The following is a 16,923-nucleotide window of genomic DNA, read 5'->3' as shown; positions in this document are numbered from 1 at the left end:
CTTGGGAGCACCACCATCTGCAAGTTCCCCTCCAAGCCACTGACCACCCTGACTTGGAAATATACCGCCATTCCTTCACAGTCATTGGGTCAAAATCCTGGAATTTCCTCCGTATCGGAATTGTGGGTCAACTCACAGCAAGTGGATTGCAGCAATTCCAGAAGGCAGCTCACCACCACCTTCTCAAGAGCAAGTTAAGGTGGGCGATCAATGGTGGCTAACCAACAATGCCCAAGTCCCACAAATGAATTTAACAATGGTCTACGCCTGTTCCTGCTTCTTCTGGTCTTTCGGTGATTTGTGTATCTCCCTGCTTGCATCACAAACAAACACCTCATATTCCATATCCCTTTATTTCTGTGCACTTGCTGCAACATTCATGGGCTGAGTGTCCTTGGGCATAAATCACAAAACGTTGGTTTGCAGGTGCAGCTGGTAATAAAGAAGATAAATGGAATATTCTCCTTCATTACTAGAGGGTTGGAGTTTAAATCTAGGAAGGTTATGTTGCAGCTGGACAAGGTGCTGGTGAGGCCACACCTGGAGTACTGTGTACAGTTTTGGTCTCCTCACTTGAGAAAGGATGTACTGGCACTGGAGGGGGTGCACAGGAGGTTCACTGGGTTGATTCTGGAGTTGAGGGAGTTGGTTTATGAGGAGAGACTGAGTAGACTGGGATTATACTCGTAATTTAGAAGAAATGGTGGGGTGGGTGTATCTTACAGAAACACATAAAATTATGAAAGGAATAGATAAGCATGGAGAAAAGTGAGGACTGCAGATGCTGGGGACCAGAGTTGAAAAATGTGGCTGTGCCCCAATGTTCAGACTGATTTTATTTCTAAAAAGGGGATTTACAGAATCTTTCATGGATTCATGCAGTTTTTCAGCAAAATAAAATGTAATTCTGCAAGTATAAATTCACCCCACCGACTTTGTGTGTGTGTGTGTGTGTGTGTGTGTGTGTGTTGGTGGGCGTGTGTGTTGGGGGGTATGAGTGTCTGTGAGAGAGTGTGTATGTGAGTGTGAGTGTAAAGGGTTAAAAAGTCTGTGAGAGGATGCGTGTGTGGGTGTGTATGTGTCAGCGTATGTGAGAGATCTTGTGTATGAGAGAGGATCTGTGTGTATGTGTGTGTATATAGTGCAGTGGGGTCACCTGTAGTGTGACATGAACCCAAGTTCCTGGTTGAGATCATCCCTATGGGTACTGAACTTGACTATCAGCCTCTGCTTGGCCACTCTGTAATGTTGCCTATCCTGAAGTCCGCCTGGGAGGATGATCACTTGAAGCTCCGAGATCGAATGTCCTGGACCGCTGAAGTGTTCTCCAACTGGGAGGGAACCCTCCTGTCTGTTGATTGTTGTGCGGTGCCCATTCATCCGTTGCCATAGCCTCTCGGTATTGCCAATGTACCATGCCTTAGAGCATCCTTCCCTGCAGCGTATAAGATAGACAACATTGATATTTTCATACTTGTGTTCTTCATTGCCTCTCTATCTGTCTAATTTTTCTTTCCTGCTTCAGTATTCACAGAATCAGAGAATCCCTATGGCTCATTTTTCATGCAGAGGGTGGTGTGTGTATGGAATGAGCTGCCAGAGGATGTGGTGGAGGCTGGTACAATTGCAACATTTAAGAGGCATTTGGATGGGTATATGAATAGGAAGGGTTTGGAGGGATATGGGCCAGGTGCTGGCAGGTGGGACTAGATTGGGTTGGGATGGCTGGTCGGCATGGATGAGTTGGACTGAAGGGTCTGTTTCCATGCTGTACATCTCTATGGCTCTAAGTCCACACTGACCCTCCGAAGAGTAACCCACCCAGACCCATTCCCCTACCCTATTACCCTACATTTACCCATGAGTAATGGACCTAACCTACAAATCCCTGAACACTGTGGGCAATTTAGCATGGCCAATCCACCTAAACTGCATGCCTGTAGTTTGTGGGAGGAAACCAGAGCAATCGGTGGAAACCCCCACAGACACGGGGCGAATGTGCAAATTCCATATAGACAATCACCTGAGGCTGGAATCCCAGGTCCCTGGCGCTGTGAGGCAGCAGTGCTAACCACTGAGCCACCGTGCCACCTATTACATTCCGTCATTACATTTACCCAACTTTCTGATAGTATACGGGAACTTGTTCAATCAGGTTCCTATGGGAAAAATTTGCATTGAGCAGTCATGTGGTCTGTTGTCCGATTGAATAATTATGCATTTTCGTGAAGGTCTGATACACATAGCCTGACACTCAGCCAGGTTTACTTGTATTTTTGTTCAGCAGCAATGAATTTATATACTCTCTCAATTTTCTTGTTAAAGTTATTGTAGCTGCAAACCTAAATTGTTTGCATTTTATAAATTGTTCAGAAGCTTGTGATTTACTTAGGAATTGGTATGTGAAAGATTAACTAAATCAGAAATGTTGTTACCAGTTGCTTTTTCTTTTATGTTTTGAACACGAACCTGCTAAAACCATTCAGCAACAAAGATGTGGCTGCTGGGTATGGAATGGGTTTTGATTCCGCTGAACAGGGATTAAGATTCCTGCCCTAAATTAAACTGCTTTGGGTATTCAGATATAACACCATAGAGGTCTCAAATTACAGAGGCTGAGTGAGTATAGCAATCAGCAGTCTGTCCATTATTACTAATTAGCAAACTATTAGATTTGTTAAAGATCCAATTATCTATAATTGCTGTCTGTACTGTTCAGGCATTTTACATGAAAAGGTTTGGGAGTGTTTTCCAGCAGCTGTGATGAGAGTCAGTGCTGCTGGGACTGTGGTTGACTGGAAGATCAGATTCTCCAGGTGGCAGCAGGAATGTTGGTATATTTCTTAAATCCATTGTTTCATCTTTATTGACCCTTTAATGAAACATTTTCTGGGAACAGATGGACGTTTTACTTGTAGCAATGACTGACTCGGTGTCGGCAGCATCACCCTGTTTGGGAGGCTCTGGGCCACAGTGTTAATTGTGCACAACATCCCCTGACCCACAACACCCCCCACCCAGAACACACCCTGACCCACAACACCCCCCACCCACAACACCCCCCACCCAGAACACACCCTGACCCACAACACCCCCCACCCAGAACACACCCTGACCCAGAACACCCCCCACCCACAACACCTTCTGCCCAGAACACCCCCCACCCACAACACCACCTGACCCACAACACCCCCCACCCACAACACCCCCTGACCCACAACACCCCCCACCCCACAACACCCCCTGACCCACAACACCCCCGACCCACAACACCCCCTACCCACAACACTCCCTGACCCACAACACCCCCAACCCACAACACCCCCTGACCCACAACACCCCCTACCCACAACACCCTCCACCAACAACACCCCTGATCCACAACACCCCCTGACCCACAACATCCCCTGACCCACAACACCCCCCACCCACAACACCCCGACTCCACACTCTTTCCCACCCCCCGTCCCCTGACCCAGTGCCAATTGTGCACCGTGCCCGGCCCCAGTTCCTCTGATTGTCTACTCTCTCTCTACGTGGGGGTGTTGGGAGATGTCTGAAACATGTTTGAGATTGAGCTGAGACAGAGGGAGCCAGGGGACCATTCAGTTTCAGTTCCACTTCCTTATCGCCCATGCATCTTCTCATCAACCAATCCTGATCAGTTTATTACTTTTCTAATTAAATGGAATTCCAGAAGTTTTACAAATATTTCGCAACTTGGATGCCATGAGGTTGTCTGTTTATAAGTAGCAGAATTAATTATTGATACCTGAACCAGTTAAACACCACTCCTACAACATCAGCTTCTGGGATTTCCTGTAATATTTTGAGGGTGTGGTGACTGTGATTTTCAGTAAAAGGACACATTTTGATGAAGTTATGGATGAAGTTATTGATGAAGTTCATGGAATGCCCTGCCAGTAGCAGTGGTGGACTCTCCCTCTTTATGGGCATTTAAACGGGCATTGGATAGGTATATGGAGGATAGTGGGCTAGTGTAGGTTAGGTGGGCTTGGATCGGCACAACATCGAAGGCCAAAGGGCCTGTACTGCGCTGTATTATTCTATGTTCTATGTTCTATGTATCAAATTCATCGCATGGGTTGCTCGGCGGCTGTTTGGTACCATTTTCCTTCACTATGTTTTGCAGAAATGTATGCGCTTTAATCCTGATGCCACGGTGTGGGTTGCTAAACAACAGATCCTGTGCACCCTGAACTACAGTCTGAAAGATGTGTTGAATTATGGTCTGTTCCAACCAGCGAGCAATGGAAGGGACGGTAAATTTTTGGACGAGGAGCGGCTGCTCAAAGAATATCCTCAGTCCAACAACAAAGGAGTTCCCTCTCTGGAGGTAAGCAGCAACAAAGCTCCAAGTTTCTGGTCCGATGGACTCCCAATGACCCAGTAGACACAGTAAAAAATCACACAACACCAGGTTATAGTCCCACCTGCTCCTTCATCAGGTGGTTGTGGAGAATTGGGAAGGAGCAGTGCGCTGAAATCTAGTGCTTCCAAATAAACCTATTGGACTATAAGCTGGTGTTGTGTGATTTTTAACTTTTTACACCCCACTCCAACACCTGTGTCTCCTAATCATGACTACCAATAGACACAGTCATTCCAGTTACTGATGTGACCACTCTGATCATTTACGGAATTAAAACATTGACCAATCAAAAGAGAGTACACAGCCAATGACTTAGCTTTGTTATAATGCACGAAACACAGCAATAAATTAATGCACAGCAAGATCCCACAAATAGCGACAAGGTATATGGTCAGATAATCCACAGTGTTTGAAGTGGGATAATTGTTGACTACAATAAGAATGTCCTCTGGCCCTCTTCAAAGAGTGAAGTGTGAGTTTTTATTGAGCCATGATTTAATCTCTCATCTGAAAGTCAGCACCTCATACAATGCACCCACAATGCTGCACTCAACTGTCCAGATCAAATCACTGGGGGATGTCCCCACTCCCCCCCCCACCCCCCCACCACCCCGTGACCCTCCCAGCCCCCCACTCCCCCGTAACCCTCCAAACCTCCAAACCCCCGTGACGCTCCCAGACCCCACTCCCCCTCCCCGTGACCCTCCCAGCCCCTATTCCCCCATAACCCTCCCAACCCCCAAACCCTCGTGACCCTCCTAGCCTCCAAACCCCCGTAGCCCTCCCAGCCCCCACGCCCCCCCATGACCCTCCCAGCCCCCATTCCCTCCCGTGACCCACCCAGCTCCACTCCCCCTCCCCATGACCCAGCCCCCACTCCCCCCCGTGACCCACCCAGCTCCCATTCCCCCTGACCACATTCCGCCTGACCATCCCTAACCCCACTCCCCCGACCCTCCCTGCCCCCACTCCCCCCCACCCTCCCTGCCCCCACTCCCCCCCACCCTCCCTGCCCCCACTCCCCCCTGACCCTCCCTGCCCCCACTCCCCCCTGACCCTCCCTGCCCCCACTCCCCGCTGACCCTCCCTGCCCCCACTCCCCCGTGACCCTCCCTGCCCCCACTCCCCCCGACCCTCACTCCCCCGGACCCTCACTCCCCCGACCCTCACTCCCCCGACCCTCCCTGCCCCCACTCCCCCCGACCATCCCTGGCCCCACTCCCCCCGACCCTCCCTGCCTCAACTACCCCCCCGACCCTCACTTCCCCTTCTCCCCCGATCCTCCCTGCCCCCACTCCTCCCGACCCTCCCTGCCTGCCCCCACTCCCCTATGACCCTCCCTGCCCCCACTTCCCCGACCTTTCCTGTCCCTACTCCCCCCTGACTCTCCCTGCCTCCATTTCCCCCGACCCTCCCTGCTCCCACTCCCCCTGACCCCCCTGCCCCCACTCTCCCTCATGACCCTCCCTGCCCCCACTCTCCCGTGACCCTTCCTGCCCCCACTCTCCCTCATGACCCTCCCTGCCCCCACTCTCCCCCTGACCCTCCCTGCCCCCACTCTCCCTCATGACCCTCCCTGCCCCCACTCCCCCCGTGACCCTCCCAGCCCCCACTCCCACATGAGCCACCCAGCCCCCACTCCCCCATGACCCTCCCTGCCCCCACTCCCCCTGACCCTCCCTGCCCCCACTCTCCCTCATGACCCTCCCTGCCCCCACTCTCCCGTGACCCTTCCTGCCCCCACTCCCCCCGTGACCCTCCCAGCCCCCACTCCCACATGAGCCACCCAGCCCCCACTCCCCCGTGACCCTTCCTGCCCCCACTCTCCCCCATGACCCTCCCTGCCCCCACTCTCCCCCATGACCCTCCCTACCCACTCTCCCCCATGACCTTCCCTGCCCCCACTCCCTCAGTGACCCTCCCTGCCCCCACTCCCACGTGAGCCGCCCAGCCCCCACACCCCGTGACCCTCCCTGCCCACTCTCCCCCCATGACCCTTCCTGCCCCCACTCCCCCCATGACTCTCTCAGCCTCCACTCCCCCCGTGACCCTCCCAGCCTCCACTCCCCTCAGGGCCAGTTGACATGGTGTAAATGGACTTCAGTAAAGTCTTTGATAAGGTTCCACATGGTAGGCTGTTGGATAAAATGCAGAGGAATGGGACTGAGGATGATTTCGCAATTTGGATTAGAAACTGGCTTTCTGTAAAATGGTAGTTGATGGAAAATATTCAGCCTGGAGTCCAGTTACTAGTGGTGTGCCACAAGGATCTGATTTGGGACCACTGCTGTTTGTCACTTTTATAAATGACATAGGTGGATGGATGAGTAAACTTGCAGATGACACTAAAGTTGGTGGAGTAGTGGACAGTGTGGAAGAATGTTATAGGTTGCAGGGGGACTTGGATAAACTGCAGAATTGGGTGTGGAATGCCCTGCCTACCAATGTAGTTATTTCAGCCACATTAGGGAGATGTAAACAATCCTTGGATAAGCACATGGATGATGATGGGATAGTGTAGGGGGATGAGCTGAGAATAGTTCACAGATCGGCGCAACATTGAGGGCCAAAAGGCCTGTTCTGCGCTGTATTGTTCTATGTTCTACCTTTTATCATGTTAGGATATCACAAAGTGCTTTATAACCAATAAAGTTTAGTTATTGTTGTAATGTAAGGAATACAAATTAATAACATCTGTACATAGTTGGCCTATTATTTAATCTTAGTTATTTTCCATTATGGATTAAAGGAATGGAGAGGTTAAGAAATATATGTGAAGGTTCAGCACATTTACTAACTTACAGGTGAATTATAACTGGATCTGTGCAGTAGACTGGTTGCTAGTTGAGGAACAAACACAGCATGTGGGACACTGTCCATAGTTGGCTGATTCCCTGCCAGCTCAGCTCTCTGAACAAACCCATTTACTCTGTACTGGAGTTTCATTTGGCTGGAGGCTCGAGTCTCTCCTCATAAGAGCTCACTCCTTCAAAACCCCTACAGCCTTTAGATCAGCTTTAACCTTTAACCTTCAAAACCCCTACAGCCTTTAGATCAGCTTTAACCTTTAATCTCCTGAAGGATGGCTATTCTCCTAAAGTTGTTCAGTCTGTGTCCAGCGCAAGAAGTGTTTGGTTCCCAAAAATGGGACTTAAACCCACCAACCTTACATTGATGTTTCTAACATAGACGTTTTGTAACTCATTTTCTCTTCATTCAGCAATGTTTTACTAACTCAAGGTAAGTCACGTGATTTTGTTATTTTTGAAAAGCATTACTGGGAATAAACTGGGTGAAAATGTTTCTGTTTCTGTTTCCAGTTTTGCTATAAGAAGCGGGTATACAAACAAGCTAACATCGATGAGAAACAAGTTTCAAAACTCCACACAAAGGTGCGCATCCTTTTACAATCCCAGCATCTTTTGAAATGGAATATTTATAAAGATACAGTCACCATAGTCTCAGATGACCATAGGGCTGCTTTCTTATTGGCGAGAGATAACTGGTGCTGGTTTAACCTGAGGGTCACTGTGCCTCAGGCAAAGGGAGAGGCTGGGACAGCGAATCCTTCATGGTAACCTCAGCCAGTGCAGGAGTTAAACCCATTCTGTTGGCATTACTCTGCATCACAAACCAGCTATCCAACCAACTGAGCTAACTGACCCACTAGAGAGATTAATAGTAATGATTTTTTTGCCTAGTTTACTGCTTTGTTTCCTATTAAGTTCTTATTTTTAAATTATTATTTGCATTTCAGTTCAGAAGAATATTAAATGATCTCAATAAAAATGTAATTTCTATCTGGTAGCTGCAATACCACATCTCATTGACACAACATTCTGAGGGAGTTTGACAGAGTGATTACTGAGAGGATGGTTCCCTTCACGGGAATCGATATCAAAAGGCAAAGGCTGAAAAGGAGTCTCCCATTAAGATGGAGCTGAGGACGAACCCTTTAAAAGTGAGATGAGGAGGAATTTCTTCAGCCCCAGAGGGTGGTGACTCTGTGGAACTCATTGCCACAGAGGGCTGTGGAGGCCAAGTCATTGAGCCTATTTAAGACAGAGACAGATAAGTTCTTGATTAATAAGGGGATCAAAGGTTACGGGAGAAGGCAGGAGAGTGGAATTGAGAAAGACCAGCCATGACTGAATTGCAGAACACACTTGATGGGCTGAGTGGCCTAATTCTGTTCTGATATCTTATATTCTTATGATCTGTGTTTCATCTCCCTAGTGTGCAGGAGATCACACTGTAAGCAGTGAATACAGAGTGCAGTGCAGGTAAATTACTGCTTCATCTGGAAGGTGGCCGTTGGATAGTGAGGAGGGAGGAAGTAAATGGACAGGTGTTTACCTTCTGCGATTCCCTCTTCCTGTGCCATGTGCGTCTGTGTCTGTGGGGCACTGATGTTATTAAAACGAGACAAGTTAACACGTTGCTGAAGGCTGAGGAAGTTGAGTGTGTGATTAGCTCCCTGGCAGACCATGAATATGATCACCAGGTGAAGTGAAACTAGATTTCCAACATCACATTCCTAGTGTCTGCTGAAAGCCTCTGACTGTAGAGTTAGTTAGTGAGCTTCTTGTTACACTGAACAAATCAGAGCAAACAACCCTCTGCTGATCATTCCTTTCTGTGTAATGAGGCAGACGCAGTGAGGAAGGGCTGAGATTGTTTGATAATATATTCACTAAGTGCTTCAGGTCTAAAGCAGCTGCTCCTAAGTGACTGTGATAATGAACATTACTTGGTTTCAGTTGTAAACCTTGCTGAGGTTGAGAAGTTGGTGATGTTGCCCAAGGTACTTTTTAAACAATTGTGTTGTGTTTTATTCAGGCTAACCTTCGAAAATTTATGGATTACGTTCAACATCGGGCGCTTGAGAAAATTGTGAAGATGCTGGATCGAGGTCTTGATCCTAACTATTATGACTCGGACAGTGGCGGTATGTTGGTGAACCAGCTACCTCAGGGTTTCTATTTGATTTGATTCAGCTTTTGAGAATGTTTGGAATTATTAAGATAATTAATTATGTCAGTGAAGTCAGTAAACACATCTTCACTGTAAATAATGGGACAACGAAAAGCACAATGTAATGTTGCTCTGTTTCATTAACAACTTCACATAATGTAAGTGTCAGATCATAATTGTACAGTGCATTAGTGTTCATGTGGATTGTACTGATGAAGCCTCATTGATTGCCTCATTTAGATCCGTTTGACTCCTAAGGAGACAGTGAGTGTTTGACAGGGTTTCTGAAAATGTAGCATTGTCTTGTGCCTTGTTTAAGAGCAGCTTTGGTAACAATAAAGAAATAGTTTAACTTATATAGCACCTTTCATAACCTTGTCAATGGAATCAAGAGTTATGGGGTAAAGGCAGGAAGGTGGAATTGAGGATTATAAAGTCAACCATTGTTTCATTGAATGGTTGAGTACTTTCGATGGGCTGAATAACCAACTTCTGCTCCTGCATCTTATGGTGTTATGGCACAGCATAATCAATGAAGTATTTTCGAATGTGGGTGGTATGGTGGCTCAGTGGTTAGCACTGCTGTCTCACAGAACCAGGGTCGTGGGTTCAATTCCACCCTCGGGTGACTGTCTGTGTGGAGTTTGCACATTCCCTCCCTGTCTGTGTGGGTTTCCTCTGGTTGCTCCAGTTTTGGGGTGACACGGTGGCTCAGTGGTTAGGACAGCTGCCTCAGCACCAGGGACCCAGGTTCGATTCCAGCCTTGGGAACAGATCTAAATGAGGCAATCACTAAGGCTTCATCGATGTGCAGGTCAGGTGAATGCTAAATTGCCCATAGTGTTAGGTGCATTAGTCAGGGGGTATGTGTATGGTAGGGGACTGGGTCTGGGTGGGTTACTCTTTGGAGGATTGGTGTGGACTTGTTGGGCCAAAGGGCCTGTTTTCCTGCTGTAGGGAATCTAATTTAAAAAATGTTGACCACAGGTAACATGGCAGACAATTTGCACATAGAAAGATCCCATGGGCCCCACTGCGACTATTCACCAAATTGTATGTTTCCGTCACTTTGGCTGGAGAGATTTCCTTTCTCAGGACACCAGCGAGTATGTGTCTTCTCTTTGAACAGTCACTTGCAAAATTTTATGTCCACATGAGAGGGCAAATAGGGCCTCAGTTTAACATCTTATCGAAAGCTCTTAGCCTTATCCTTGTTATCCCTCATGAGTCTTCTCTTCTACCCTCCCTATTAGACATCTAGAGATTCCTGTTTTAAAAAACCAGGAGGCAAACATCAATACTTAAAATATTTTGTTTCCATGTGACATTCGTCTGACTGCCATTTCCTTTAATCCACCTCTGTTCAATAAATTAACAAACAAATAAAAATCAAAAATCTTGCACTTACGCAAAGCCTTTCACATCTTTAGGATCTTTTTTGGAGATGACCCAGTGCTGTACAGCTGTGTCCAGTTTTGGTTCCTTACTTGAGAAAGTATGTACTGGTGCTGGTTGGGTGCAGAGGAGGTTCACTTGATTAATTCCAGAGTTGAGGGGGTTGGCTTATGAGGAGAGATTGAGTAGACTGGAACTATACTGCCTGGAATTTGGATGAATGAGGGTGGGGATCTTATAGAAATATATAAAATTTTGAAGGGAATCGATAAGATGGAAGCACAGAGGATATTTCCACTGGTGGGTGAAACTAGAACTAGGGGCATAGCCTCACAATAAGGGGGGAGCAGATTGAGGACTGAGTTGAGGAGGAACTTCTTCACCCAGAGGGTTGTGAATCTGGAAATTCCCTGCCCCAGTGAAACAGTTGAGGCTTCCTCAGTAAATGTTTTTAACGCTAGGATAGATAATTTTTTTGAACAGTGAAAGGATTAAGGGTTATGGTGAGAGAGCAGGTAAGTGGAGCTGAGTCCAGGAAGAGATCAGCCATGATCTTATTGAATGGCAGAGAATGGTCACTGGGCAGATGATCTACTCCTGTTCCCTGTTCTTGTGTTCTTATGCATAGTTGGAAATGTGATATTTTTAAAGCTCCATATTGCTTGTATAAAGAACATATTCGCACAAGCAGCAATAATGAGAAGATCAGGATGCTGTGGACAACTTACTTGCCCTTGTTTGTATAACATTTTGGGAGCTTTACGTTCACATGTGAGGCCGCATGTTAATATCTTCTCTGACAGGTGGATTGCCCATCTGTCCAGTGCTCACTCAGTATGGCTTCGCGGTTTTGTGCTCAATTCTCTGAAGCTGCATCTGTAGAGTGTGTATAAACATATAAAAGACCTATAGAGTCTTACTGGAGCAGAAGGCCAAGGTTTGACATGTCCGAGTACTTGGAGTAATTTCTGAGAAACTCCAATCTCACTGCAGAACTTCAATAACAGCAAACATGGCTCAGACAATCAGACTTGACCCATTTTGCCCTGTTAATCTTTCATTTGCTAATGAAATATGCAACTTTAATATTACTTTCCACTTCTGTATTTCAAATGCTTTGAATTACCGACTAAAATCTGACATGAATCTTGTAATCTTTCCACTGAATCACATAAATCAATTATCAGACCATTTGGGACCACACAAAGGGAACAGAGAAATTCTTTCTCATTAGTCATTCCCATGAATGTATATCCAGATGGAATGACAGAAATAAAGAGGAAATGGTATTTCTTTTTAAAATGCTCAGTGATATGTTTGGAATTATCTGTGTAAAGAATTCAGTCAGGAATAGCTTATAGCAAATTTCAAGAACAGAAAATAATGATGTAAACTTTTTTGTTGGATTTGCTCCAACAGTTCCTCAAGGTGCCAGCTACCAACTCACCCTGATTCAAACTGCTCAGACCAGACATCTTGGAAACGAAAGGTCAGAGATGACCATGACAGTATTATCACCCAAACACTGAATGCCTGTGGATTCAATAGCAGATTTCAATGGAAACATTAACCTTTTTAGGAGACAATGTCTTTGTTAAAGTAACTGAGAGAGAAATTTATTGTGCAGATATTAACTTGTTGAATAATCCATTGCCAGTAACCTTTACCATTGATCTGTGGTTAATATATTCTCAGCATATACGAACCTTGCTGATTCACTGGGTCAGCAAAGGGAATAGGAGAATAAGAAATATAAGCAAGAGTAGACCATTTAACCCCTTGGGCTCACACTGCCATTCACTAAGATGGTATCATCTGCATTAGTTCCACTTTCTATGCATCCTCATATCTTTGATTCGCTGAGCATCAATAAGTGTTGATTCAGTTTTGTATATACTTGGTGACTGAGCTGAGAAACTCGAGGCAGCCCTTCAAGTGTCATACGCCATCTTGTATGATCAAGCGGTTCACCCATCTCAGTCCCCTGTCACTGCTTTCTCCCCATACTCTTTAAATCCCTTAGCCCGAAGAACTATACCTAACTCCTCCTTAAAACCATTTTGGCCGTGACAGACAATTCCACAGGCTTACCATCTTCTGTATGCAGACAATTCTCAGCATCTTAATCCTAAATGATCTTAAACTGTGATCCCTGGTTCTGGACTCCCTGGTGACTGAGACTATCCCTTCGATATTTGCCCCAGCTGGTCCTGTTAGAATGCTATAGGTTTTTATAGCAATGTTCCAAACTCCAGTAAATATAGTCCTAACCAATCCAGTCTCTCTTCCAGTGTCAGTCCTGCTATCGCCAGAATCAATCTGATAAACCTTTGTTGCGAACCCTTGAGAGCAAGAATATCCTTCCTCAGATCAGGAGACCAAAACTGCATGCAATACTATAGGTGTCATCTCACCAATGCCCTGTACAATTACAGCAAGACATCCCTGCCCTGTACTTGAACCCTCTCGCTATGAAGATCAAGTCCCATTTACCTTCTTCACTGCCTGCAGCACCTGCTGGTTTACTTGCAGTGACTGATGTATGAGGACACTCAGGTCTCGCTGCACCTCCCCCTCTTCCAATCTATCACCATCAGATAATAATACACCTTCCTGTTTATCTGCCAGAGTGAATAATCTCACATTTATCCACATTATCCTGCAGCTACCATGCATTTTCCCACTCACTCAGCTTGTCCAAATCATACTGAAGCATCTCTGCATCCCTTCACAGATAATCGTCCCACACAGCTTTGTATCATTTGCGAACTTGGAGATATTACCTTTTGTTCTCTCTTCTAAATCATTATTCGATATTGTAAACAGCTGGCGTCCAAGCACCAATCCCTGTGGTACTTGATGAGTCACTGCCTGACACTTGGACTAAGACCCGTTTGTGCAAACAGTGGGAACATCTCTGCCAGTTTCTGCACAAGCAAAACATTCTGGATGCTGGACATCTGAAATAAAAACAGAAAGTGGAAACGAAACCATCTCAGACTCAAAGCATTAACTCTGTTTTGCTCTCCAGAGATGCTACCTGACCTGCTTAGTTTCTCCAGTGTTCTCTGATTTTATTTCTGTGTCAATCATGTTTGCACAGCCACCAAACCCAGGATCAACCTCACTTGCTGAATGAATAGGGATTAAAGCTAGAAATTACCACTAGGCGATATTGGCAGATGGATATTTCTTTTGTAATGTTCTCTTTACTATGATTTTACAGGATAATTGTCTAATTTAATTTCAATAGTTTAATGCCTGTGTTCACCTATTGCCAAGAGGAATGTCAGGTGAAACATATTGTGCAAGGTCTCACTCACTCCTGTACATTTGCAAATGTAACTCCCAGCAGTTAACTGGCTCAACCTTGTTACTGTCCAAGTAACAAAGGTGAAAATTATTCCCAGTTAGCTCCTCCAAATAGGAACGTTGGCCCAAATCTTTTAATCTGGTTTGGAATTATCCCGATATTCAGAATCCGATGGAAATATCTCATTCCATTGAACCATTTCCAGACCCAATTTCTGATGCAAGGTCCATTTCGACTGATGCAATCTGGCAAGCTACACAAGGAGACCCCCGTCTCTCTCTCTCCTCTCTCTCTCTCTCACACACCCACACACACCCACACACACACCCACACACAGAGTAATAACTGCTGTGTCTCACTCAGTTTTCTGAGGGGTAAGGGGTAGGTGGGGGGGCAGAGGGGAAGGCAAGTGGTTGAAATTGACCATAAGAAATAGGAGCAGAATTAGGCCATTCAGCCCATTGGATCTGCTCCGCCATTCGATCATGGCTGATACATTTCTGAACCCTATTCTCTTGCTGTGTCCCCATAACCTTGATCCCCTCACTTATCAAGAAGCTCTCTATCTCTGCCTTAAATACATTCAATGACTTGGCATCCCACAGCCCTCTGCGACAATCTGCAATTTGAGAGGGAGTGGGTACAATCTGAAGTGACAATATTTCAGTTGAATAAAGGGAAATATGGAGCTATGAGGGAGCAACTGGCCAAAGTTCAATGGTTTAATACCTTAACAGGGAAGACCGTGGAGGAACAATGGCGGATATTTCTGTGTATAATGCAGAAGATGCAGGATCAGTTCATTCCTAAAAGGAAGAAAGATCCCAGGAGGAGACATGGGCGGCCGTGGCTGACGAGGGAAGTAAAGAAACATATAAGGTTAAAAGAGAAAAAGTATAACTTAGCGAAGATAAGCGGGAAAACGGAGGACTGGGAAGCTTTTAAAGAACAACAGAGGATTAGTAAGAAGGAAATACGCAGAGAAAAAATGAGGTACGAAGGTAAACTGGCCAAGAATATAAAGGAGGATAGTAAAAGCTTTTTTAGGTATGTCCAAGGCAAAAAAATGGTTAGGACAAAAATTGGGCCCTTGAAGACAGAAGCAGGGGAATATATTACTGGGAACGAAGAAATGGCAGAGGAATTAAATGGGTACTTCAGATCTGTGTTCACTGGGGAAGACACAAGCAATCTCCCTGAGGTAACAGTGGCTGAAGGACCTGAACTTAAGGGAATTTCTATTTACCAGGATTTGGTGTTGGAGAGACTGTTAGGTCTGAAGGTTGATAAGTCTCTGGGACCTGATGGCCTGCATCCCAGGGTACTAAAGGAGGTGGATCGGGAAATCGTGGATGCGCTGGTGATTATTTTCCAGAGTTCAATAGAATCGGGGTTGGTTCCTGAGGATTGGAGGGCGGCTAATGTTGTGCCACTTTTTAAGAAGGGTGGGCGGGAGAAAGCAGGAAATTATAGACCAGTTAGTCTGACCTCAGTGGTGGGAAAGATGCTGGAGTCTATTATAAAGGATGAAATTACGGCACATCTGGATAATAGTAACAGGATAGGACAGAGTCAGCATGGATTTATGAAGGGGAAATCATGCTTGACTAATCTTCTTGAATTTTTTGAGGATGTAACTCGGAAGATGGACGAGGGAGATCCAGTGGATGTAGTGTACCTGGACTTTCAGAAAGCTTTTGATAAAGTCCCACACAAGAGGTTAGTGAGTAAAATTAGGGCGCACGGGATTGGGGGCAAAGTACTAGATTGGATAGAGAATTGGTTGGCTAATAGGAAACAAAGGGTAGTGATTAACGGCTCCATTTCGAAATGGCAGGCAGTGACCAGTGGGGTACCGCAGGGATCCGTGCTGGGACCGCAGCTTTTTACAATATATGTAAATGATATAGAAGATGGTATCAGCAATAACATTAGCAAATTTGCTGATGACACAAAGCTAGGTGGTAGGGTGAAATGTGATGAGGATGTTAGGGGATTACAGGGTGACCTGGACAAGTTAGGTGAGTGGGCAGATGCATGGCAGATGCAGTTTAATGTGGATAAATGTCTGGTTATCCACTTTGGTGGCAAGAACAGGAAGGCAGATTACTACCTCAATGGTATCAAATTAGGTAAAGGGGCTGTTCAGAGAGATCTGGGTGTTCTTGTCCACCAGTCAATGAAGGCAAGCATGCAGGTACAGCAGGTCGTGAAGAAGGCTAATAGCATGCTGGCCTTCATAACAAGAGGGATTGAGTATAGAAGCAAAGAGGTGCTTCTGCAGCTGTACAGGGCCCTGGTGAGACCACACCTGGAGTACTGTGTACAGTTCTGGTCTCCAAATTTGAGGAAAGACATTCTGGCTATTGAGGGAGTGCAGCGTAGGTTCACGAGGTCAATTCCTGGAATGGCAGGATTGCCTTACACAGAAAGACTGAAGCGACTGGGCTTGTATACCCTTGAGTTTAGAAGACTGAGAGGGGATCTGATTGAAACTTATAGGCTTATGAAAGGACTGGACACTCTGGCAGGAGGGAACATATTTCCGTTGATGGGGGAGTGCCGAACCAGAGGACACAACTTAAAAATACGGGGTAGACCATTTAGGACAGAGATGAGGAGAAACTTCTTCACCCAGAGAGTGGTGGCTGTGTGGAATGCTCTGCCCCAGAGGTCAGTGGAGGCCCAGTCTCTGGATTCTTTTAAGAAAGAATTGGATAGAGCTCTTAAAGATAGTGGAGTCAAGGGGTATGGAGATAAGGCTGGAACAGGATACTGATTAGGAATGATCAGCCATGATCATATTGAATGGCGGTGCAGGCTCGAAGGGCAGAATGGCCTACTCCTG

The 16,923-nt window shown here is 46.1% G+C and overlaps 1 protein-coding gene across 1 annotated transcript in view; it reads left to right on the top strand.

The window, feature by feature from the left end:
• LOC140493855 (SH3 and multiple ankyrin repeat domains protein 2-like) overlaps positions 1-16,923 on the top strand; it is a 1,358,365-nt gene that overhangs the window by 282,696 nt on the left and 1,058,746 nt on the right. The window contains exons 4-6 of the mRNA XM_072592836.1: positions 4,154-4,357; positions 7,714-7,785; positions 9,233-9,341. Coding sequence (XP_072448937.1) covers positions 4,154-4,357; positions 7,714-7,785; positions 9,233-9,341 — 385 coding nt within the window. The remainder of the gene's footprint in view (positions 1-4,153; positions 4,358-7,713; positions 7,786-9,232; positions 9,342-16,923) is intronic.

Source organism: Chiloscyllium punctatum, chromosome 22, assembly GCF_047496795.1.
Source record: "Chiloscyllium punctatum isolate Juve2018m chromosome 22, sChiPun1.3, whole genome shotgun sequence".
Taxonomy (NCBI): Eukaryota; Metazoa; Chordata; class Chondrichthyes; order Orectolobiformes; family Hemiscylliidae; genus Chiloscyllium; species Chiloscyllium punctatum.
This window is presented reverse-complemented; position numbering and strand designations above follow the sequence as displayed.